Raw genomic sequence first — 26,201 nt, 5'->3', positions numbered from 1 at the left:
CTCACCTACTGTCACACCAACGATGCTGGCAAATACACTTGTATACAAAGAAAAGTTTCAAACTACATTTTTTCACTAGATTCAAGTGAAGACTTTGTTCCAAAAAAAAAAAAAAAAAAAAAAGACATATACAAGTACAATTTAAAACTGTATGAACATTTGCAAATGTTTAGTGCAAAGTAATTATGTAAAAGCTACATTTTATGAAAGTTTGTGCTGATGTGTTTGGTAGGTTTTTTTCTTTTTTTTACCCTTTTACATCCATTTTTTTAGTTACATAAGGTTTCACTTACCTACAGTACATATGCATTGTGTTAGGTCCCATGCAAGTGGGAGTAATACCATCAGGCTTTGTAAAATGTCACTCTGATTCTCATTTAGTAAACTGCTTATTTGGTTTAACAGTCAAGTTCCTGGCACACTACACATCCTGATTTCATCTAAGTGCTCAAGCTCCTGTTTGCCTCTTCAGGTGCCTTGTGTGATGCAAACCAAACTGCTTCACAACTTCAGCCCAAAAGGTTTTTTTTTAGAGAAATCCACCGTTAGTTTAAGCCTGTAACAAACTGCCCTGAAAATTAAAAGCCTATTCACACAAAGTTATATGTAATGACTGTAGTAATCAGTTTATTACACAGATTAATTAATTCTTGAACGTACAAGCTCCAGGGGAGCAGTTGGGTCTTTAAATACACACAAGTTTTCTGTCATATGGATTTTTTTTTTTTTTACCCTTACATCCAGAAAGACCTAAGCAGTTAAAAAACTTAAGAAAAAATAAGAGCTATTAGCTAGGTATTAACTGAGAAACCACATACAAACCAAAAAAAAGTATGAAGGGAGGGAGAGAGTTGAAACAAATCAACATCACTTGATGCACTAATAGCTCCAATCCATTTAAATGGTGACCGGTTAAACTTAGACCTTAAACACAGGATGTGGGTACAGTTTCTCATTGGTCATAACATTTACCTAAGGTGTAGGTCCTTCAGAATAAAATGAATACAGAAACAGCTTCAAGTTCTTCACCTTGCTTTTCATAACTGTTATGAGTTTAAAAGGATTCCACTTAAAATCCTTCATGGATCAGCAACACTGTCCCTAAAAAATCTGAAACCCACCAGAACTCTCCCCACTCCCATTCGATTTCCCAATTTAACTCATCAAGGAATGCTTTTAGGCTCACAAAGTTATGACTGAAGAACCAGCTTTTCACACACACACTTCTCTGCTAGGAGTCAATGTTGGTACGGGGAAATACAGTATTTCTAGTTTGTTGTTCCAAGTATGTACAACACGCAGCACTGCTGTATCAGGTAAACATGTGCACAGGGGAAGATGAGGCGTGGGCTCATAGAAAGCAGTCAAATGGAAATCAAAAGGACTTTCTCTTTCAGAGTTCCCCTATCTTTATTTGTAGAGGTTATCCAATAATTTCTTTAATTACATCGCATACTTCTGAGTCCATTCCCGAGCTATTCTGTTGTACCTGTATGTATAAAAAGAGGGTTTACTTAACATGGCATCCACACAGTATTTCAGCTCCAGCACTCTAGTCTACAGATGGCATGAAATCACTGTACTATTAACAGTTTGTAAAATTTAAGAGCAAAATTAAACATTAAGCAAACAGGGGAAACAAGAAAGCCCACAGTGCTTCATGGAAAAGAAATACCTGGTCATATTTACAACAGGAATACGAGATCTTTGTGACTGAAGGCACAAAATAGAGCTAGAACAGTGCTGAGGGGAAAGGATTTTCAGGAAGGCTTTATCTGTGCCTCCCCCAGCCCCATCTGCTGTGTCCCTGGGGAAACTGTTACTGTAGGGTTTTCCCTTGGTCATTCTGGAAAATAGATTAACGTGTTCCCCCATCTCCTGCTTCCCTTCAAAGTTAAGCCCAATACCTGCCATCAACTCACCTGCTAAACCCCAACAGCCTTATTTCTTCCTACACACTTTGCTATTTTGATGATCAGGACACAATGATTTGTCCATCAGAATCTTTTTATTCTGAAAGCATGATATAATTCAATTCCCAAGAAATCTGTAGCATTTGCACCCAAATACCCTCTTACAGCCAGGGGAAGCTCAGGATACTTGTGTAAAAAAAAAGCAGTTGTGGGATTAACTGCACTGCTGAAAGCTGCTCTCTGAGAACAGAAGGCAAGCTGTTCATATTCCAGAGAATTTGTAGAGTAAGACACAGCCTGAAGTTTCCTATAGTTACATACACCAAGTTGGTTTGGTGTTAGAATCTAGTCTGTAGAAAATGTTCCTCAGCTTAAAACAATCTGACAATCCACTCATAACTAACTCTCTCCTTCATATTACTACTCAGAGACTACCCAAGGAGCAAGTACTTCTGTTGAAACCCAAAATTTATTTCCCTATTTTTGGGAAAAATAGAAAGGAGTCCTGCACACTTGACACTGCAGACAATCACTGTTGATTGTGTCTCCAAGTATGTGCTGCTGGTCTTGCAGCTCTCAAAACCAGGATGCATAAACTTCTCTAACACTGCTCCTCAAGTATGAAATAGAGAAAGCAAACTTGTGGACTATTTTCCCTTCCCTGATCACATCTGGAAGGGAACAGTGAGGTAGGAAGTGTTTACAACATCACTAAACTGTTAAAAGTGCTTGTCAGCACTCAAGTTTCTCTATACTTGTTTGAGAGTCTTCTTGCCCCACTTCTACACCACTGGTTCTTCCCTTGTGTTGTCAAGTGAAGGCAAAACAGGGAGTTTTTGTTATTTCCTCGTATGACTCCAGACCCAGAGCTGCCATGGAATATTCTCCCGTTGGAGTAACTTGCTCTCCCTCTGGTGGTTACATGGGATTAAAGCAGCTCAGACGGTGGCACTATATACATCCCAGGAAAAAAACCAAAAAAATCTCTGAAACGACCACAGTTAGAGCTTTGATTTGCCTTTTTTCACTCTCACTCTTTTCCAAGAAGCAGGTCCTTTCAGTTCCCCTTTCCCGTGTAAGTGTGGATTCTGCCCTGTCAAATTCCATGGGGTTTGGCTTCCATACTCACTTTTCTCTATCTGTTTTGTAGATCCGTGCAATCTCAGGCACTAAAGGATCATCTGGATTGGGATCACACAACAGAGAACAGATGGACAAAAGTACTAAGGAGAGAAGAGAGACACTGAATTAGTTCCAGGACAGCTGAGGACACCTGCACCAGTCAGCCCATGCACTTCCTTCCCCTCCAGCCAGTAGCATCAGCACCATTTATATAAGTTTGCCAAGGAGCACCAATCCCACATAATTCAGCTGAGTGATTTTGAAAAACCTCCTTTTACCAGTGAACTACACAACTTTTCATGACCACAGTATCACAATGAGTAACCTCCTGGACAGGTGGATCCAGCAGCAGCCTTAAACCACAAGGCAGAAGTGTTCTGCCTGAGCCTGGTACCTGAGAGTCCTCTGGGGAAACACCCTTTGCTTTTGCACCCGAAATTCAGCTGTTCCCTAAAGCAGACACCTCACTGTTGGATGACCTGGAGAAGCACTAAGCAAAAGTCAAACAACAGACAAGTCCAGCTGAGATGAAGGAAGCAAGGGCTGTTCACAGCTACTTAAGAATCACAGAACAGTTTGGGTTGGGAGGGACCTTAAAGCTCATCTTGTTCCAACCCCTGCCATGGCCAGGAGCACCTTCCACCTGCACAGGTTGCTCCAAGCCCCATCCAACCTGGCCTTGAAGATCTGTTTAAAAATAACCCAGTCTTGCAGTGAATTGAGACTTAATTCCAAGCATAAGGAAAGTTGGAATGGATTAAGTGTAGAACAGCATTCAAAATGACCCAAGCATGCCCAGCTCCTTGCACTGCTACCACCACAAACGCCTAGAATTGGAGTGTTTCACTGTAAATACAAAGTGTATATACCCCAGCAGGCACATCCCACTCGGCAGAGTGACAACCCTCATCCATACAAGGAGCCAGGACACTGCTGCAAAGCCACAAATAGCACATGGACATTCCTACACTCACTGCAGAGGAGAAGGCAGGAGAAGGCAATAAGTTATAAGCAAAGCATATTGGGACAACACTACACCAGGCATGGCAGGGACATCTTGCCCCACTCCCAAAAATGCCAAACATTCCCTTCTCTCAGCCTGTTTGGATCAAACAGTGCAACTCCATATGTCCCTTCACCAATTGCAGCAAAGCAGTTGTCACAGTGCAGCCTCCAAGCAAGGTGCAGATGACAAGAGTGAGGAGTTTGAAGACACTAAACACAAATCTGGCTCCAATTTCCATCACTTGCAGGAGGCAGAGCTATCTATTCTAAAAGGAAACAGCATGCAGCCCATAAAACCAACAAAGGAGTTAAGATAGGGTAAAAGAGAGGCAACAAAACAGAGATCCCAGAATGGCTTGGGTTGGAAGACCCTTAGAAGCCCATCTCATTCCACCCCCTTGCCATGGGCAGGGACACCTTCCAATGTCCCAGGTTGCTCCAAGTCCCATCCAACCCGGCCTTGGACACTTCAAGGCTGGGGAGCCACAGCTTCTCTGGGCACCCTGTGCCAGGGCCTCACCATCCTCTAGAGAGAAGATGGAAACAGGTCTGATATTCAGGTTTTTTTAAGTGGGACAGGAGTGAAAGCTTCCCTAGGTCTGAATTGAGCAAGTTGCTCAGTGTTGTGAGCACCAAGAACCCAAGAACAAAGAAAACAGAACTTAGTTCAGTTTTCCCACCTGTTTCTGTAGACCCTTCACTAATGAATTATCAATTCCCAGTTCAAAGCTTCTAAAACAAGTTTGGTAATAAACTGGTCTTGGTTTAGGTGAACATATTTCTGGTTCTAGAAAAAGGAGCAACCTTTTCTCCCAGTTTTCCACAGTACACTTGTGAGAGTTAAGAGCTTAGTGATTCTCCACCATCAACTGACACAGGGACCATTTACTGAGCTCCCTCTCAGGCACAGCTTCAGAGTGTGAAGGAGGCCTGCAGGAGGTCCTGAACTGCTGTCCCTTAGCAAGGCACACAGCATGTTTAGCACCTGTAGCACAGATCCAGCACCAGTTCTTTTTCCCCCACATAAATCAAGTAAAGCCCATGTTAGTTTTCAGTGGGAACCTCTCTGCTACCTCACACCCAGTCAGCTCACACTGCTCCCCATCAGTGTAATTTCAAAGCAGCTGTTTCTCCAGCAATTTTCCTGTAGCTCATTTCTTTCTGTCTGTCAGACTCCCCTGCTCTGGTCACTGAAGTTTCTTCAGCTGTAGGATGAGCAAGGCAGGTCCAATCTGTCCCCTGCCTTCACCAGAATGCAAAGGAAATCCAATCAAAGTTTTCTGGTCAACTGTTGTAACTATTCCCTCAAGTTCTATCTTATCATGGTCCTTTAAAAACCCAAGGACTTCTCTGAACACAGTGGCTCAGCCTGCATCAGCAGAACCACGCTGCAGGTCTGTCCACTGTTCTCTGCCCACCCTGACACCCCTTTTCCCAACACTCAGCAGTTCACTTTTCAGTATCACTCAAAAAATATTGAATAAAAATGGGCACCATCATTTAGCTTCAAGCTGCACTGCCACATTCAGCTGCTTTGATTTATTTTTCTAAGTCTTCATTATTCCAAACTATTCTCATTACACTCACTCTTGCTGGTGACTTCACATTATTCCCTTTTTATCTGTACAGCCTCAGCAAAAAAAACCATTTTTAACTAAACTGGTTTAATTTTAATATCCTGCTGAACCCAGCTATTGTCCAAAATCAATTCTGCAAATTTCTCCTGAGGCTTTCCACTAGAACACTGCACATACACACGTTTTAGACCAACTAACACACAGAAAATCCCCTTGGAAAAGGCACCACCTCAAAGTTTCAAGCACAAGGGTAAAGGGGAAGCAACCCTTACAAATGTCAGCTGTGTATCAGAGAGCTTTGATGCATCAGAGTAACGAGTTAAACCAACACTGTGGAATAAGAGACTCAGCAAGCCACCTCCCTCTGCAATCAAGTATTACTGCAGTGAATTCCACAGCAAAGCCTTGACATTCACTAGTCAAATGACTACAACATTAATGCTAGACTATAAAAAGAGAATTCCCAAAAAGTTTTGGAACCAGAGAATCAGGCTGAATGACTACACAAGGCAGGTAAGTGACACTTTGCACCTAAACATCCTGCATGGCCACAGGCAAAGCATAATCAGCTGGGCAGTATCCCTTCAAGTCTCTCACTGGCACGGATGTACCACAAGCGTGCACTCTGAACTCAAGTCTGGATTTTTCTCAGTAATAGCAAAATAAATTTTACCTGCCATTGACTCAAGGGATTCATCCCTTGAAATAACTCTGTACAGAACTATTTCTCATCTTATCACTCTCAGCTGTCAGAGTTGTCCAGTCTGCAGCAGAACACTAGGGAACTTAAACCACTGTCAGTTTAAAGCTCCTTTTCACTCGAAAATTGGTTTTGCTTTGTTTTATTTCACCAACCAGGCAGCCTACTGACCTCCAACCCTCCAACTACACTCCCCATCTATCTCTGCAGACAACAGATACAATTTACTCTTCTGTGTGCTTCCTGCTGCCATGGACTAGCACAGACCAAGTACTTCTCAACACCAAGGAGCTGAGAGAGCCAAACTCATCAAGCAGAAGGGCTGCTAACAAAGTGCTTCTAGAAAATGGGCTTAGCTTCCCCACAGAGCAATGACAGAAATGCATTCTCATCAGGCAGAATGAGCACTGAACACTTAAGACTGCTTGAGTCACATGCAAAATAAGGTCCACCAGTGTTACACTGCACAACTGGGATCCAAGTTCCCACTGCAAGACTTTCCTTTACAAAGCACGTAACACTCTGAAATTCACGGGCAGTCTTTCTCCAAGCAGCTCCTCTGTGCTGAAAATCATGACATTGACAGCTTGTCAACAAGACCAGCTCCAGTTCTCCAGTGCACAATCCACCTCAGCAGCTGCTCTGCTGTGCTCTCACACCACCAAGGTCAGCCCACCACCCTCAATGGGCAACTGCACCTTCCTGGTTCTGCCCCGCCTCAGACTGAGCGTGTGGGTAGATGCAAATTCCGTATGTAAATTCATGGCTGGGTTTCCTCTGCTATGAAGCAGCTCAGTCATTAGTCAGGACAATCTCTGATGTCAGCACTCCACAGGTCCTTCCAGCACTAGCCAAATGAGCAGTGCAGAACACAATTTAAAGCCCATCTGGCTACTGGAACATCCAAATTTAGGAGGCATGTTAAAGCTCCTGGAACTCAGAGGTGAAGAGACTCTTAAAAGCAGCTGATCCTCATCTTCCAAGGCACAAACCCCAAAACATTCACTTTGTCTGCAAAGCCTGACTGGTCCAACATCCACCACTCCAGCCACCCCCTTGGCACAGGGTACCAACCACTACAGATCCTGCTGTTTAAGTATAGCTGGAATTCCAAACAAACTTGCTCCAGTAAAGCACTCATCCATGGGGCACTTCAGAGTATGGAAAAGCAACTGAGGAGCAATGGAATCTCCAGCTGAGTTCACAGAAGGGAGATAAAAAGCACTTATTTTTCCAAGGTAATGAGCTACCCAGAAGAAGCAGCTGGTGTGTTCTGATCCAACTGCTGTTTGGTGCAGTTACTGCTCTCCAAAGAGGAGCCAATTTAGAATCCATCTAGGAGTAAAGGTCCATCTATAAGCAGGCAGAGACTGCACCAACAAAACGTTTGTTACAGTACCAAGAAGGTGCTGAGATGGTTGCTCTGCATGCCAGACTGTCAGGACAGCAGGAAGACACTCAGCTCTCCATCCTGGCTGGAGTCACACAGGAATATCAGGACCACCTGATACTGGAAAAGCTCGTGCAGTGACACAGAGCAGTTGGATAAAACAGGGAAGCATCAGTCCCTGGCCATCATGAGTTCACAGCAATGGCAGCAGCCCACCCCACCTGCTCTGTCCTGGGTGAATGACAAACACTGTGCTGGGGCTTTCCAAGGAAAGAGATTTGTCACCTCCTGGAGACCAGGCCATGGGCTCTGACAGACAGTGCTGTGCTTCTGCTCCAGCCCAGTTTCTGAGTGTGAATGTAACCATTTGTCAGCTCAGGTTTTAAGTGAGCCTGGTATGTTGGGAGACACCTCTGCCAGCAGAAATGGGAGCTTTGGACATGTAACACTACTGAGGAATTCTTAATTCCATTTTGAAGGGTTCATCCAGCTGTCCTGCTTCTCACACCAGCAAGGGCTCCTTTGCTGATCATCAGCCTGGCAGCTTCCACATCAAGGTCCACTGCTACTTCGATTCTAGTCCTCAAGATCTGCAAAAAAACTGACTCCTGGAAGGAGCATTCTCCTACACAATCACTGTTTTTTGAGTTTCAGGCCCCAGACCCTTGAAGCTTGAGACATACAGTTGTCAAAGCTTTATCAGCACCAACAGATGTTAAGCTTGCAGCATTAAACACTCTGAAAACACCACTGACCAACAGGTTCAAATACCTGGCTCCTGATTGTGAACAGGCAAGATGCATCTGAATAAATGAAAGCAACTCTGGACTCTGCTTGAGTTAAATCCTATTTCTTAACCACGACCCCATTTCCAACTCCTCCAGCTGTCTTCCCCAGCCTTACAGGAAGTGTACCTTTAAATCTGAGCAGTTTAAACTTCTGGCTTCAAAGCAACTTGCATTCCTGCTAAGTCAGTTCAACAATTTCCAGTGACAAAAGAAGAAAAGTTAAGTGTTGCCCAGTGTGTCACAGACTGGTTAAGGTTGGAAGGGATCTCTGGAAATCACCTTGTCTCAAGCAGAGCCACCTAAGACAGGTTGTCTGTGATTATGTCCAAAGCTTTTGAGTATCTCCAAGGTGGGACAGCCCACAACCTCCCAAGGCAACCTGTGCTGGTGCTCAGCATCCTCACAGTAAAACTAAAACATGAAGTGTTTCCTGCTGTTCACAGAGACCCTCCTGTGCTTCAGCTTGTGCCCACTGCCTCTTGTCCTGTCACTGGGCACCATTGAGAAGAGTCTGGCTCTGTCATCTCCACATCCTCCCTTCAAGTATTTATAGACACTGAGAAGATCGCCCCTGAACCTCCTCTTCTCCAGGCTGAACAGTCCCAGCTCTCAGCCTGTCCTCCTCATAATGGGAGATGCTCCAGTCCCTCCCTGGCATTCATGGCCCTTCTCTGGTACTCCCCAGTACCCCATACCCTCCTTTTCTGGGGAGCCCACACTGGACACATGCTCCAGACACAGCTTCATCAGTGCCCAACAGAGGGAAAGGATCACAGCCCTGCTGGCACCACTCCTCCTCACACAGTCTTCTTTGGAGCAAGGGTCTCCTGGGAAACTGCAAAAGTGGCTCCATTACAATTATGAGAATTGAAACATAAAAATGGGCATTTTCCTCAGAAGCCCAACTCAGCACAGCTGGAGACTGACCCATGCTCTGTGACAAAGCCACCCCCAATTATGTGGGTAAACTCTACAAAGAGCGAACTAAAAGCCAAGATGATGATCAGAAACCAACTTCCTGATTTTGAAACTGCACTGTGAGTGTCCAATTCAATCTCTGGGTAGTATTACTTCCAGCAAGTCTTAGTGAAGTGATTCATGAAGAGCAGCATCACAGAAAATCCACGCTGCACCAGGCACGGAAGCCTGGACAGTGGGAGCTGAAGTCCTGCACGAATGAGGCTGAGGTTACTCACTGCCCCTCACCACACAGAGCCCTCCAGCACATTCACTCAGGCTCCATGATTCATTCATTACAAAACACAGGCAGAAGTGGGACAGGACAGCAGATCAGTCCAACCTTCACTGCAGAAGTGCTTTAGTTCAGGATTAACTCTTGCACAGCCACTTGCCAAATTCAGGAGAAAGCATGTTCTTCCCCCCAGAATGGCTGAGAATAGCTGTAATAATGTTAAAAGACTTCATTCTCCTGTTTCAGGCAACAAGGATTCTTATTTATGCAGACTTGGAGATAATGTTTTTAATTTAAGCCTACGCATTCTGCTTAAGCCTTGGAGTTCAAATTACCCACCAAGGTGTGGTTAAGACTGTATTTTGAGATTATTTATTCTCCAGTATGTATTCTTGAGGGAACACTGAGTTCAGAATTACTAATATAAGCAAGTCAGCTGTTGTACTGAGACAGTCACTGCTGTTCTCCCAAGTTTTAACTGTTTTAACAATTGTAGGAGGGACAGAACAAAACCCCAAAATGCCATCACCTCTATCATAGCCACAATCACTTTATTAAGTTGCTTACAGACAGCTGGCTCCAGAGTCTGAGGTGCCAAGACCCCTACTTTTACCACTGAACTGGAATGATTTAAGTAGCACTGACATGATTTTTCAGTCCTTCCACCAAAAAGGGGCACTTTTAACCCAAAGGAAGTCACTGCACACCCCTTCCCCTCTCTCCTTGCAGGTTAAGGTGAAAAACATCTTCATGTACCACACGTTAACTGTGAGCATAACAGCGAGCTACTGACAGTGCTGCCTCAGGAGGAAGATCTTTCCTAGAAGAACTGTTTCTAGTCTTCCCAGATTTCTCCATCAGTAGGAAGTACTTTTTTTTTTTTATAGCTGTGCTCTAAGTTATCTGCTTACAGATTTTAAATTCAAACAGCTTGCTCCCAGTAGCATCCAATTTAAAGGGTGGCACAATTTAAGAAATACCCTAAGAAATCTACACTACAAATAATAAATTGCTGCTTTGGAAGGGATGTGAGCTTACTGCTGAATGTTGTAAGTCTTGTTACTCACCCTAAATTACCTAATCCAACAATTTTTCCCACTAACACAACATTCATTCTTTGATAAGGCTGATTGGTTACTAGAAAGCTGAAACATCCTTGAAGTCTGTCACGACACATTCTAATCTGACTGAACACAAGATTTCAACCCTGAAAGACTCAAGTTGCCTTTGTGGACTTTATTTTCATTTGTTCAAGATGGGAACACTTCCCCTAAATATCAGCTCTTTGCTTCTGAAGTTGAGATCTGCTTTCTGACAGGACATCCCTGTGATTCTGAGGAAAGTATTCCCAGTTCATATAAAGTCGCCTCTAAGAATTTGCTTTGTTGCTCTAATTCCTTCAGTAAATGTAGCCCAAGGGAACCAGGACAAGGCTTTCTCCCAGGTTAGAGCCGTGTGGATGTTGTGCTGTGTGCAGCACAGTGTGGGCATTCAGGTGAACTGTTCAGCAGTGAGAGAAGTGATCAGCACTACAGAGCCCCCTAAACCCAGGAGGGAGAGGGGCACTGGAAGGGGCAAAGTGGCACAGAACAGCCACCCTGATGCCATGGCTTACTCCAGCTGAGTCACAAGGATACAGTTTGAAAAGGGTAAGAAAAAAGGAGTTCAAAGCAGAACCCACAAGGAGATTGAGATGTAAAAGCATATTGCAATTGTATTTGGGCAGTAAAATTAACACTAGAAAGTATTTTCTGAGTGATTAAAGCTGACAGCCATTAATAGGCAGTTCACTGCCACCCTGGACCAGCCTCTTTAATTCTTGCCCCATCTTTTCCCAATTGTCCTAATTCCAGTCTATCTTCTGGTATTTTCAATCATGCTATCACCCCACCACCCATATGGGTCACTTCAGACTCCCTAAAACAATACAGCACTTTCTCCAGTTAAGCAGCAATTAAATCAAACCAGAACAGACATCAGTGTTTGGGGCTAGCCTGGTGCTTCTAAGAGCAGCCAGTACTGACTGAGCACTTGCAAGGAGACTGCAGCACCCTGACAATCATTTTTTCTTCACTGATACCATTTATTCAGTTCTTTCAAGACTTTGAGCCTTGCTCACAAGCAGATTCACGTCTAACAAGAGACAAGGAGATATTGTTTTGCCTTTCCATCTGCTTCTACAAATGCCTTTAGCTGGACAGGGAAGGTGGGAACTTCTGTGGGTTCAGGGAAAGGCAGACAGTGATGATGTCCAAGGCATGCACCAGGAATCACCTGTCTGAACCAGAAAGTGCCTGGGAATATCACATGTACTTGGAGAGAAGGACAGGCAACAGGAGAGCCTCAGAGCAGGGACACTGTGAAGGACAATGTAATCAATGTGAAAACTGCAGCATTTGATTACAAGGACAGTGTGAAGATAGAGAATAGAAGGGTCAAGACACAATCACGCACAGGACAGACTCCAAATATTCCTAAACAGCTGTGGCTAGACCTACAAACTTGATCCACAGTTTGTAAATCTACAGTTTCAATAGCCAAGAAAATTCTAACCTGGGTCTTCTTTCAAGGTGTTTAAAGCCTCCTATTTACATTAAATATGAACATTGTTTTACCAGGCAAAGGCTATATTCCAGTGCCCCACAAGCTAACAATTCACAGGGACCAAGATGCTATTAGCTAATTATTTTATATTGCTCAAGCTAGGTAAGTTTTAAACCATGTTTCAGTAGTCCACACATTGGAAGTTCTGTTAAAAAATTATCAACATGGAGTTTTGATGCTCCCTTGAAAGAGAAATTCTTTTTAACATGCCAAAGAATTAAAAACTTCACCATTCTTTAAAAGCCACAGCTGCTCCCTTACATATTTTACTCTGGGTGTATTTTGAACATTAAAGTCTTCTATTGTCACACACTAGGTTTAATTCTAAATATACTTTTAGTTAAAGTGTTCTGAGGTGAGGTGGTAGGAGTATGTACTCAGTGTAGTAAGACTTATTTGATCCACTGGCAAAGCTGAGGAGTCTCCCTATGGCCACAGGGAAGCTGGATGTCCCAAGCATCCCGTGCTCAGGAATTGGCTGCAAGCTCCATGCAGAGTCACAGGACAGAAGCAGTGACCACAGAAATGGTGGATTCCAGAAGGAATGCAGCAGTTTTTACATCCCAAATCAGTACTTCATTTTAGCAGTGTAAAATGAAATAAGCATTGGAGGTACCTTTTGAAATAGTTAGTGCTGGGGACCACTGTGATCGTAGAATATCAAGACAAATGCTGCCATTACTGTTAATATTTGGATGATAGATTCTTGTTGTAAATGCAACCTGCAGAAGAAGGAAAATTTCAGTGTAGGTTCATAAATATACATAACATCGCACGGTAACAGATTTATGGCAGAAGCCACTCACCTTAGGTGGTTTGAAGGGATAATCTGTTGGGAAGTGAATTGTCAAGAAAAATACTCCACCTTGATAGGGACTGTCGTTCTGTTAATGAAAAGGAATCATTGCAGCTTGAGGAGTTACTACAAGACCACCAGTCATAAAAAGCCACGAACATCAATTCTCTCATACTTACTGGTCCCATTATTGTAGCTTGCCAATGGAACACTGAAAAAGAGAGAGATTTACTTCAGTTTGGAGAAGCTCAAGTAATGATCTACTTTCTTCCAGACAAAGCAGCACAGAAAAGTCTATTTTAAAAACAAAGCCTTCTGAGAGGCCGCAGGGAAGCGAGCCAAGGAATTAAAGAGAGACAGAGTGAAGCACTCAGCACTCCACAGTCACTTGGTCCTTGCTCCAGGACTGCTGTGGTACTACACATGTGCCCTGCAAAAAATCCCATTACAATAAAAATCCACACAGTTCTAGGCAACTTTTCAGACTCAAAATTGTGAGTTTAAACTTTGTAGTTTCTAATGAATCAGTGCCCATGACTGCCCTCTTCAAGCCAGCTACAGCAAAGGTCTAGCATGAACTCACACCTGCTCTCCTACTCAGACCCGTGACACACAGACAGGAAGCCCAAGCTCTGTGTAAACCACACATACAGAGGTGACCTAAACCAGTGGTGTCCTCACAAAGTGAAAGCCTCATCTCCAGAGAGGCCTCAAGATTTCACTGAAGCAGCAGAAAGAAATGTCTTAAGAGAATGGAGGAATGACAGTCTGCTCCATACTTGGAACAGGATATGCTAGGACACACTTCAGGTTAAACGGACAGAAGTTAATCCGCATTTGTCTGCATCTGCCCCAGAGAACTTTCACCTGGTAATACAGAGGATTTGTGAAGAATGTTGCTGTGCTGGAAAGGAAAACAGTCAAAGCTGATAGTCTGTAGGAGGCACATTGGGGAGTTCTCAGGGTTCCTGTGTCTCCACAGGCTCCTGTGCAAAGAGCACCAGCCTAGGACATTATTTGTGAGTTAAGACCATGGAAGCTTCCCTTAGGATGGATGTCACCTACACAGCACCTTCAGAGCTGGGGAGCTGTAGATGACTCCAATTGTTTCAAGGGAAGTATTCAAGACAAGAGATGAAGCCACCTGGAAGTGACTGTGCTTCACTGGCACCTGGTGTCCACAGCTGTCAGGATTACCTGGGCCAAAAACAGGAGTGGTACTACCTGTTCTCATCTAGCACAAGCAGTTTTTAATTACACATGGTACAGGCATTACAGCTCAGAATGATCTCATACAAGGAAGGAGGAAAAAAGCAGAGTGGGAGCAGCCCTGCAAGGCCAGGGGAAAAGAGTGTTGGGTTGGAACACATTTGTTTTAATCTACTCCTACATTTCTACAGGAATGTGTAACTTTCTATACACTTCAGCACTGAAGAATAGCTCAGAAATGATTCAGAAAGATCTTAGCAGCTCATTTTTTCCTTTTAGAAAGGATACCTGAACTTAGAGCTCTCAGCTCTGACAGAGATGGAGGATTTCCCTACTTAAATATCCACTCTCTCAGGAGCCTGGCTTTGAGAAACACTACATCCAATGCAGAATTAGGAAACCAAGACAGCAGCTCCCATGTAGCATTCACCCATCTTCAAGGGGTTCAGACAGTTTCCCAGGAGCTCCCTGTCACCTGAAGCAGGACAGGGACAAACCTGGAGGAGAGGACAAAGGGGCAGCAGAAATCCCACAGGAGATTGTAGCCAATCACAACAAAACCAGTAAAAAATCTCACAAGCACCAGTAGGTGCTGATGAGATTCACTGTGATTGCTCTGTAGAGGCACCACTAAAAAGAGAACCTCAAATAACCAACTATTCCCTTAAACCCAACAAAATCCCAGAAATAAAAACATTATCCACAGGCAATCTCAACTTTTTGAAAGCTAGAAGGGAGTTTTGTGTTTCCCCCCACTCAACTCCCACCCCAGACTTAGATGCTTGTTCAACCTAAGCTTTAAATCCTCACAACATCCAGGACAAGTCTGGTGAACGTAGAGATGGATTTGTCATGCAGAGCTGGTTCTATTTGATTCTTTCCTTTGAAATCAGCCATACAGAGGTATTTACAAAGGCAGGGGGCTGTTGGCTTTCAGTAGGTAAGCACAGGTACATGTTTGGAAAGGGCTAAGTCACTGGAAGCCCACCAATGTCATCCAGTCCCAAGCACATTTCCAAAACACAGGCGTGAGGTGGGTGGAAGAAAAGCTAAAACTGCACTGCCAAGAAAATCCCATTCCTACAAGTTCACAAGGCAGGAATAGCTCTCTACTTTCTGAGGTTTATGAACTACAGGGATAAGAAGCTTATAGCTGGGCACAGTTTGTATCAGCTGGACTAGCCACAGGACAGCACTTTGCAAGCACAGCATGTCCTGAACTCAGGGAAATGTCACTCTGACAAGGCAGCTGTGGCAGACCTGGAGCACAGAGACCTGGGAGAAGGCACCTTTCTGTTGCTGCCACTGCTATCCACTTACACACATCCAAATTGTGGCTCTCAAGAACAAAAGTCTTTCATTAGAGGTCTTTCAGACCAGGAGAACTGAAGAGTACTTTAAAGCTTTCTGTACTCAGGAGTAACTTTCCATTCTCAGCCTTTACCAACTTTTGTTACCACCTCCTCTGCCAGACAGTCGTTATCACCTTTGATAAGGCTTTGGAAAACACAAAGTAGTTTATCACGGCACAAATCACACTTGCTAATTTAAGGGAATAAAAGCCTCTGACTGGCTCTCCATTTTAGTAATTTCTTGTCTATGAAACTACAAACCTCTTTGAAATACTATTTGGGAAGCAGAAATAGGTTGTGAAGTGACTAGAAGCTTGACCCTACTGCTAAACACTCTCAAAACCAAGCTGTGCTTCCACTCATTAGAAAGCGCTGCTGAACAGGAATACTCCCACTAATTTCAGTATTTTCACCCTCAGGTTTCAAGTGGTTTTTTTTAATGTAGCCCTACATTTCTACAGGAATGTGTAACTTTCTATACACATCAGCATTGCTGAGTAACTCAGAAATGATTCAGAAATATCTTGGCAGCTGATTTTTCCCTTTTAGAAAGGATACCTGAGTGTAGAGCTCTCAGCACAGGGAAGGAGGGTTTCCCTACTTCACTCTCCCCTCTCTCAGGAGCCTAGATGCTTTGCTGACATCACTTGTCAGACCACACTGCACAGCAAATTCAGTGCATGCTGTTTAGGGGGCATTGCAGTCACAGCTTCCAAGGGTTCTCAAAGAGCCTTTTCCACGTTGGAGCTGCTACAGGAAAATGTGAGCACAGAACAGAGTAACAACTCCAAGTCACAGCCCAGGGGAACAGACTTGCACAGGAAGGCCAAGAAGATTGTCTGAGGCTGTCCCTTACACAGGGCCTGGTTGGGCACACTGATTTGAGTGCAGTTTTCAGACACCATGTAGAGTTTAGATACCTGAGTTCAGAAGGCTGTGGGCAGCTGCTTGCCGGTTTGACCACAGAGCTACTGAGGTTTTCTAACACCATCCCTCATGAGAATTCCAGAACAGTTAATTTAGAAGGTGTAATTTAAGATGAGCATTGAGTTGCCCAATCAATAGAGTAGGAATAACACCACTGATACACAAGGAAGGTGTTAAAGATACAGAAGAGCAGCAAATTTAAGATCAGGATGTGGAGTTTTATGAAGTACTCTAAAAGAAACAGAGGGATTCTCCTTGCTGAGGAACTGGACATCCCATTTCAGAAGGAAAAAGAAGAATGTGGGAGAGGACAGGTGCTTGCTGAGAGAAGATACTTACTGTCATCCCCGACAGGCCCTGCTGAACACTGTGCTGGAGGATCACGTGCCAGGTCGTTCAACTCCTAAAAAACAGGAAGAGTTTGTTTCACTTCATTTCAAAAACAACCATGTCATTGCTCAAAGGCTGCTAGGGGCCCTCTGGCAGCACCACAGAACTAATAGCCAGGACTCTGGAAAGTAAAGTTGCATCTTAAACCCAGGAGACACATTTGGCACAGGCCTCAGTGACCTGTCTGGGCTCCAGAGCCCTGAGTCACAGCAATCCTCACGTCACAGGGGTTGCCAGGTCTGCCTTCACTGGTCCCAAGCATTACCAAAGTATTGTATCTTCCACCAGCCCTGGGTCACTGAGAGATAAGATGGCCTCAATCCAACAACTCTCAGTATCAGCCTTATTTTATTCTCTCGAGTGAAAGAGTTCCCAGGCTGATCCAGCTACGGTGATCCAGTTTATCACCTCCACAGCTCCCATCACCTGTGGCTGTTTCACCTCCACATGTACACATCAGAGACCACAGGTAGAATGGAAACAGAAGGCCTTCCTTACCTACAGACCTCATTGAAACCCCTCACTTTTCAGGGGCTGTGTCAGTCAAATTTTCCTCTGAAGAAATCCTATTATGAGTCTGAACACAGTGAGTAACTCACAATACACCTGAACTATACCAAGCTTCAATCTGAAGCAAAATTTTGGCACAGTTCAGAGAGCTACTGTTACCAGTAATTCACATCAGCCACTTGCTCAGGAAGTGGGTATTTGGTGGGAAGTGCAAACAGAGTAAAACTTAGAAGTCAAACTTTACCTGCTCCATTTCTGGCTCAGTCACTGACCTGCTTTGCATGATGGGCCCAAACCTATTACCATTTTTCTCTGTGAACTCAGTCTAGAAAGCTGAACACACACCAGATAAGGATTAAAACTATTATCTAGTGCTCAGGAAACATTTCCATGCTGTCCCTGGTCCATTGTGTGTTCAGCTTTTCACCTCCCAGAACAGTCCAAACTGGAATCTCCATACCAGGCTTTTGGCAGACAAAACATTTAAGTACAATGATTAAGACAAGCTGATTGCAGGAATGGAAGAAATTTGTCATGTAATGGCCTTTTGTTATTTACAGGCAGTGATTAAGCTCTTGAACAGATGATCTCTGGGAGTTCCAGCTTCTACTTCCCAGGAACTGGGAGGCCACCACTAACCAAACCCACAACACACAAATGCTGCCTCACATCCAACAGGTAAATCTCTGGATTTTCCCCTCTGGATACAGTGCCCCAGAAAGCTTCACAGGCTCTGACACACACACAAGTTTGGGTTTTGCCCTCAGCAGCTTCCAGCTTCTAGAGAGCCCAGCTGGAAGCCTCCTTGATTTGACACCACACTAAAGAAGCTTTTCTAGTGCTCCTGCTGGGCTTTTTCCACTTGGTGTTCAGCATGGACTCGAACAGGAGCAGACACTGAGCATGCAGCACCTGCTGAAGAGCATTCTCCCTCCTTGGAGATAGAGAGAGCATGTCCTCTGAAGGCACAAAGTCCTTTGGAGTTGCTTCAGCATCAGCAAGCCCAGAGACACCCTGAACCATCAGGGCAGCACAGGAACATACAGACACCTACACACACCTTCCTCAGGGTCAGTCTAGTCATGGCTACAAAGAATGAAGCGAGTCTACACGTGCACAGATTCCCAAGAACAGACATGAAAACTTAAAAATAGCAATATATCTACTCTTTCTAAAGGTGTATGGAGTAAAGCCCACTTCCAAACAGTATTGGACTCTGAATTTCTGGAAAAGATTATTTAATGCTACTGTATTCAAAACCCCAAGCACACTTTACTAAAATAAAATTCCTTACCACTTCTCATCCCATTTTATGCATCAATACTATGCATACACAAGACTCGGAAGGTACAACTGTAAAAATCCAAGTTTTCCATGCAGGACCACAATCTGCATGGATTATATTTATGAGCACACAACATGCACCTTCCCTGCTATAAAAGGGAAATAGTTACAAACATGAGCTTAGGCACATATTCTACCAGGTAGGAGAATACAGAGCTCCAGATCTGCCCTGACATTCCCCCTACATCCTGCTGCCCAAATGCACCAACCACTTCACCAAAATGGATATAACAGAGGTAAGTCCCCAACAGACACGGAGGCAGCAGTGAAGCTCAGGCAGTAGCAGCAGCTTCTCATCAAAATATTATTTCACTCTCTACATCTTCAGTTCTGGGGAGATTTCTGAATTTTCTGAAGCTCTGGCTATTATCTCAGTAGAAAGTGATGACATACAACAACCACTTGTACCACTTGTCTCAGTGACAAGGTGGGATTTCAGGTTCTGCTCTGTAAATTTAGACTGAAACATCACAGATTAAAAGGTCTGTGTAAAAAACATTGTGTAAGTTCCTTGTGCTTGAAAAGGTATTGCACCAATTCAAGCCCCTGCAGCACAAAACTTCCCAAATTTTGTAGAACAGCTTGGAGAACAAGTTCAACTCCTCCCCTTCACCCCCCAAGACCTCTCTGGAGTGCAAGCACCAGCTGCCTCTGCCTACAGGAGAGGCAAACACACCCCTGGATTTCCTGGCAGGGCATGGATGAGCCTTTTAACATGCCATGCCATTCCCTTCCAGCTGCTCTAAGACTCCCACGACTCACTTGTCACACCTGCAGAGCCAAGTTTAGGAACAGGAAAGGAGCAGCACATGGCTGCATCTACCAGGTAAACACAGAGAGGAACACCCCCACGGCTGCTGCACAGAGCTCAGCACCTGTCCCAGAGATTACCCTGCCTTTTACAGGCTCCCGTGCAGCTCCCGAGGTATCGTGAGCCTGACACCAGACCCAGCGAGGTCTTGGCTTCCAGGTGTTGTTGTTGAGGGATTCTGAGAACCAGCTGGTTTCTGTAACTTGGAACAAATGACTCCAGAGTTCCCATAAAACTGGAACTTGTAACACATGCAGGATTCAGTTACAGTTTGGTATCACCTACAAACCTGAATGTATTGGATCCCAAGTTGCAAGGCCCACTGTTTTTCCCCTGTGATCCAGGAAGTCTTGGTGGTCCATGACCAAGCCTGACCTTGACCAAACTCATATTAAGCCAAAACCTGAAGAAAGCCACAGCAGTTTCCACTCCAGACAGTTTTTGATCCTTAAGCACATGCAGATTTTGCTTCAGGAATTTACAAGCAGCCTTTAGACCAAGTTCCAGTTTGAGTTACTCAGCTCCCAGGGCTGCCTCACCCTGAGCTGGCTTTCCAGCTGAAGGCATCTTACAGAATTTAAAGTTTCTGCCATCTCCCCTACAGCAAAATACCCCTGGGGCTGGGCCCACTGCTGTGGATCCTACCATTAACCTGACCCATCTCACAACTCTTAATGAGTCCCTTAGCAAAAATGAGGAAGTGGAAGCACAGCACAAGGTTCAAGGTGTCCTGCCTAAAGGCCAAGTTGAAGGAAACGACTGCCATTAAATCCACAAAGGAGATACCCTAAAAGCTACAAAAATCTCACAAGAAACTGACATTTAGGCTCCAAAACCCAATGTAATTGTACTCTTAAGTTCCCAATAAACCAATCCCTACTCAGGGGTTCCAGGAAAGCATTTTAAGGAAGATGGAATGTGCTTATATCACAGATCCCCTAGCTGTGGTTCCCAAGTCATGAAAGGCATCAGCTGCCAGCAAGGCCCTGAGGCTCACAGGTAAACCAGTGCCACCAGCCTTGCTCAGCCCCACGCTACCCTCATGCCTGCCCTCCTCCTGTTCTGTTTCCCAGGAGCTGGTACATTGCTTTTAATACATACCTTAATCCAGGCATCCTCAAACTGCACAAGAAGCTTTCAAAAAACTATCAAACACAAATGGTTTAAGTCTCATAAGTTTAACCCTGCATATGTTTCAAGTTGATAATTATCAACTCCAAAGACTTTTGTTAATGAAGTTCCAATTTACTCCTCTAGACAACAAATCCCTCCTCCCCAGTCTAACACACTCCTAGTAAAACCTGCTCTGGCCAAAAGATAAGACTAGTTTTAAGGATTAAGTTAATGCTAATACAGCCTTCAGTAAGAATAACCAACATAACTGCCAACATCAAGAAGCCAATCAGGCAAGTAAAAAGCCAGCACACTTTAACAGTCAGCTCCAGCAATTTTACTAAGCCTTGGTACACAGCAGAGCTCCTCAAATCCACTCCAACACACTATATGGATCCCTCTATATTATCCAAAGTCCTCTTAGCTTGAACTCCATGGGCTTTCCACCCTGCTCCAGTCTGAGCTGCTTTCACACTGCACTTTACTGAGAGACCACTTTAGTGTGATTATAAACCTTACTTCTGCCTCAGGTTGCTGCTGTAAGTGAAATAACCTTTTCATCTGCCTTTAGCAAGTTTACTTGCCTGAAGCCCCTGAATCCTTCAGCCACAGGCAGTGTAGGGAGATGTTACAAAATCCTGACTTATGTAACCAAAACGGAACTCGTAGCCACTTAGCCACGAATTGTTCCCAGCTCCCAACAGAGTAAAGCCAAGCAATAGGGAATGAGGGCCAAAGTCGAATTGATCACACCCTGCCTCACCTCAGGACCATGGGCACAGAGGAGCTGCCAGCTCCCTGTGCAGGACCAACAGGAGAGGAGAGTGGGAAGAGCCTGCGTACCTTCCCTGGACCAGCAGCATCTCCCTGCCAGGTACCAGAGCCTGTATCCAGCCAGCAGGCATTTCCCTCAGCTCTGCTCTCTGCTTGCCCAGCAGCACTGGGCACAAGGCAGTGTCACACACGTGCACCAAGGTCAGATTAGCAATTCCCTACAATGTCCGTAAGTGCTCTCCCACCCACAGGACTCTCGGTCCAGAGTATCTGCCACTCTAATGCTGTCACCACAATTAACAGAAGCATTTTAATCCTTTCCTTTTGACAAAAACTGCTTTTGCAATGCTTGAAGTCACTAAGATCCCCCAACTCTGACTCCTCATAAGACTCTGCAAAAGTCAGAAGGCAAGAGAGCAGCATGAGAAGTCATGAAACACAGCAATAACCAAGGTACATGCTATAAACAAGCTCTGATATAACTGTCACCTTTCCTTTTTATTTTTTTTTTTTTCCAAAGTCTGAACAGGAAGAAGACCAAAGCAATGTGTAACTTCCTCCTGGTGTAGAGTCTGAGTATCAAAACACCTCTCTAGCTAACAGAAGCTGCAGCAGCATTCTCTGTACACAAGCTCTCCAACACAGATGGGCTGCGCTGGCAGCTCCACGCACACAGCGAGAGGCCCAGCGGAAGAACCCAGTTGCTCCCACTGGCTGCGGTACAGAACTGGCAGCACAGAAATAACACCAGGTCTGCTCAGCACAGGTAGCACAACGACAACTCTGACCACCAACGCTGGTCTGCACCATTGCCCTCACACATCCCACCCCCAGGCACTGCTCCTTTTGGCAGAAGTGATGCCTAAGCATCTCTGGAGCTCAGGCAGCTCTGGACTCCAGGACTACAGCAAGCACTACCACCCTCTTCCACAGCTAAACAGGAGCAGTGCTATGGAATTCAGAATTTAGTTACCTGGTTTTGGGGCCTATGCATTACAAGCAGTAGTAATCCCCAGTTCCTCTGCTACAGAAAGTGTTTTGCTTGAGCAGGGCTCAAGCACAGCTGCTGCTTTCCCTTCCCCCTCACCCGCTGATCACACAGGGGAACCCATGAAAGACAATGAGCTAACCTTTTCCTCACTCTCCCATTCAAAGAACTCCAAACGGTGCCCTAGTTATCCAGTTAAAGGTATTGCATTTCCTAAAGATAAGCAACACAGATGGGGATGTGGCTGAATCCAAAGGGTTTTGGCTTAAACCTTAAAATGGAAGGCATTCACTCTGGCCCTCCTGTATATCCCTCCCATCCCACCCTTGGATTGCTTCACACTGCTTATCTTATAAAATACATTCAGGATAAAACAGATCATTTTTACATATATATAAAAATACCAATTCAATTGCTGTACTTCAGTGTCACCCACAAGGACTGTGCCTGGCAGTATTGCTTACACCCCAAGCACTTCTCACAAGAAAACACTTCAAGTTTCAGACCCATGATCCAATAAAAGCACCTAAACAAGAATTTGGAGCTGCACTGCCCGAAATATTGTGGTGAGTAACAGGGGCAGCAATCTGAGAGCAGGTCTCACCCAGCCTGAGCTCTTTTGGAGCATCTGCTTAGCGAACAGCTGCTGCTGCGTGCACACGTTACCCCAGCTCGAGCCTCGGTACAGTCCCAAGAGCAACTGTGCCACCAGTGCCACACTGGGACGGACCCTGCAGGTTTCTGTGCTGCCTCACACGCCGGCAGCAATACTACTGGCTCACTGCTTGTTCTGCCCCTCTCGCAGCCCAGCCGAGTTCAACATACAAGAGGCCATTTCAGGTAACACTGTATCAAACCTTCACTCTTGGGATTTTCTCCTTTCCAAGTTCTCAGCCCTGTGTTATCCAGGGACACAAAAAATTTTGACAAAAACCTCACAGAAAGCCTTTGTAGTTCAGTAAAAACCCAAACTGCCAAGAGCAAGAGCCAGTGGCCAGACTGAGCCCTGCACACTGATATACCATGACTGATAACACCCTTAAAAAAAAGCCAAAGCAGCAGTTTTCTCTCCCATCGTGTCTCTGTGCTCGAGCCCACTGGGATTATTCCTACTCAATCCACATTCTGCAGGCTTCTGCTCCTGACACAAGCTGCAGCAGCAAAGGTCAGAAACTGGCTGTCCCCTTGTTATCCTGACAGGGACGGCCACTACACACTCCCAGAGACCAGAACAGCCCTGAGATGATGATAGGAGCGCTCTCCACGGGGTTTAAAATAGCCGGAGCATAAACAGCCAGCCATGATTACTGAAGCAGTTACACTGAGACACCCACAGCAACTCACTCAGAGTGCTCCTTCCAGCCTGTAGCTTCACTCCCATCCAACTTTCAAAGCATCTGGGCTGCTACAACAGGCAGATTTACTTCCCTCCCCACACGTTGTTCTGTGGAAATGCTGCCTCCAGCCCCATCACCTTCCTCTACTCCACAGCCACCACATTCACTCCACTGAAACTCTCGGCGCTTTGCAGAGCTCACACAAAACTGCTTTGGTGATGCTCTCACTACTTCCCAAGGCTTTGAAGACTCTCATAACCCTACACAGTCCCCATTATCTCTCAGGAGTCTTTATTTTTGAAAAGCAGCATGAAGAGTCAGTCCACAAGCATCCAACATTAACAAAGACTCCATACATCCAGCTTTTCTCCTGTTACAAACCAGCCTGGAAACACAAGTGCTCTCAGAGTGTTGAGTCCTGTCCCTCAGCACGCACTGAACTACAACCAAGCAGCTTTCCTGAGTTATCTGACACAAGATTCAGCCTCTCCACGACAGCCCTGCACTGCCTGTGTGTGCCCCCCAGAGCCACATTCACCCTATTCAACATCCACTGCTGTGTCTCTCAGGTCTATCAACCCACTGTCGAGGAGCAAGAGCTCATCCAAAGCACCTGTGAGCCCACAAACACTGGAAAAGTCCTCACAATGCCCTGAGGACCACTAAAATAAGGGACAGAACACTGCAGAGAAGCAAGACTCAGCTGCAACACAACTTCCTTATGTAACTCACTACCAGATCTGCAGCTGGAAAATGCAACAGTCTAAAATCATACTCCAAATACCTCCCTTCCCAGTGCTACCTATTCCACAAGCATAAGTAAGGCTTCAAACTCTCTTCCATCTTCTTCTCCACCTGAGCTTTAACCTCATCAGTAGGACACATGAAGCTTCACAAAGCCTGCAAGGTAACCTACAACCAAAGCAGAGACGTTAACACAGACCCAACACTGCAAACGAAACCAAAGAGGGCTACAGAGTGAGCTGTGAGGTAGTGGGCTTACAGATGGTTCTAGATAAAAAATAATTTACATAGTGTTCAAGAGGAAAAACACGATGGGAGGGATGTTTCCTACACCTGAACCTTGTACAGATTCCAAGCTGACAGCTACACATTTTGCAGGGAAAAGGATACGAATTCCCTGCCTGAGTCACCAAGGTAATACAAGTGGACTTCAATTACCGTCGAGGATTTTTTTCCTGATAAAAGACACTGATGATCAAGCAAACACTGCCCTAAGACGACAGTGGACTGGGCAGCAGTGTTTTTCCAAAAGGCCAGGACATGGAGCACGGCACAGCACCCGCTCCAGGAGAAGGGAAGCTCGTAGCCTTCCCTACAAGCCTGCGGGATGACTCAGGCTGTAGAACAGCGCTAGCTCCATTAAAAGAGCAAACCACACTACAGCGTGACAGGTTTACTGCGCTCAGCGCTCCGCTGCCCGTCACCGCGATCCTTGTCGCTGCTGGAGGAGGCAGAGGAGCCCTTGGACACGGGGCTCCGAGACGAGCCACGCCGGAACTTCCAACGCGGGCCACGCTCCGCTCCTCGGGGCGCCTTCCCCCGGCCGGGCCGAGCCCCCGCGGAGCCGCAGCAGCTGCCGGGGCCGCCGCCACCCCCGGCCCGGCCCCGCCGCCGGCGCCCCCTCGCGGCCCCGGCCCGGCCCCGGGGGCCACGTTGCTCCAGAGGGGCCCGGCCGCGGTGCAGCCCCGCGGGCAGGCCCGGCCTGGCCCCCCTCGAACAAAGCGGCCGCGGCCCCGGAAGCGGCCCCTGCGCTGCCGCCCGGCCCGAGCCCCGGGGGATGGGGGGGGCGGGGGGGGGGGTAACCCGGGCGGGCCCGGCCCGGCCTGCCCGCCCCCCCCCCCACCACTGCAGGCCCGGGGCCGTGCCGGGTTATATAAGGAGAGCGGGCCGGGGGGAGCGGGGCCGTGCGGGGCCGGGCCGGTTCGGCCCTTACCTTGTGGATTCTCTTCAGCGCCATTGTGTGCGCGAGGCGGCGGCAGGAGGGGCGCGGGCGGAGGGAGGGGGCGGCCCGCGGGACTATTTGCGAGGGGAGGGGGGGAGGAGGAGGAGCGCGGAGGTGGCGGCTGCGCGGGGAGGGGACGGGGAGGGACGGAGCGCGCGGAGGGGCGGGAGGGGACCGAGGCCCCCCGGGGCGGCGGGGCCGGGGCCTGGCCGGTTGTCGGGCGGTGGCGGCCGCGGACTCAGCGCTGCCGCAGCTCCTCCGCTCCCTCCGCCGCCGCCGCCGCTTTATGCGCTACCTCCGCGCCGCCCGCAGCGGATCACTCCGCCACGCCGCCGCTGCCCCCGGGCACCACTCCGGTTCCCGGGGCGGAGGCACCACCGTGGCGGGGAGGGG

The 26,201-nt window shown here is 46.2% G+C and overlaps 1 protein-coding gene across 2 annotated transcripts; it reads right to left on the bottom strand.

Moving 5' to 3' along the window:
* Nucleotides 1-600: 600 nt before the first annotated feature.
* Nucleotides 601-26,201, bottom strand: UBE2D2 (ubiquitin conjugating enzyme E2 D2). Of its 2 annotated transcripts, none has more exons than XM_069029275.1 (7): nt 25,800-26,201; nt 16,915-16,978; nt 13,267-13,298; nt 13,098-13,175; nt 12,908-13,013; nt 3,043-3,136; nt 601-1,489 (listed from the first exon to the last, which is right to left on the bottom strand). In XM_069029275.1, exons 1-7 carry the CDS (start codon nt 25,821-25,823, stop codon nt 1,444-1,446), a joined length of 444 nt encoding a protein of 147 aa, XP_068885376.1. In that variant the 5' UTR covers nt 25,824-26,201; the 3' UTR covers nt 601-1,443. The 2 variants fall into 2 exon arrangements, with proteins under 2 accessions (XP_068885376.1, XP_068885377.1); XM_069029276.1 differs by lacking the exon at nt 25,800-26,201 and adding an exon at nt 25,025-25,117.

The sequence above is a fragment of the Aphelocoma coerulescens genome, chromosome 13 (assembly GCF_041296385.1).
Source record: "Aphelocoma coerulescens isolate FSJ_1873_10779 chromosome 13, UR_Acoe_1.0, whole genome shotgun sequence".
In the NCBI taxonomy this organism is placed as follows: Eukaryota; Metazoa; Chordata; class Aves; order Passeriformes; family Corvidae; genus Aphelocoma; species Aphelocoma coerulescens.
Note: the sequence above shows the minus strand (reverse complement) of the source record. Positions and strands in the feature narration are given on the sequence as shown.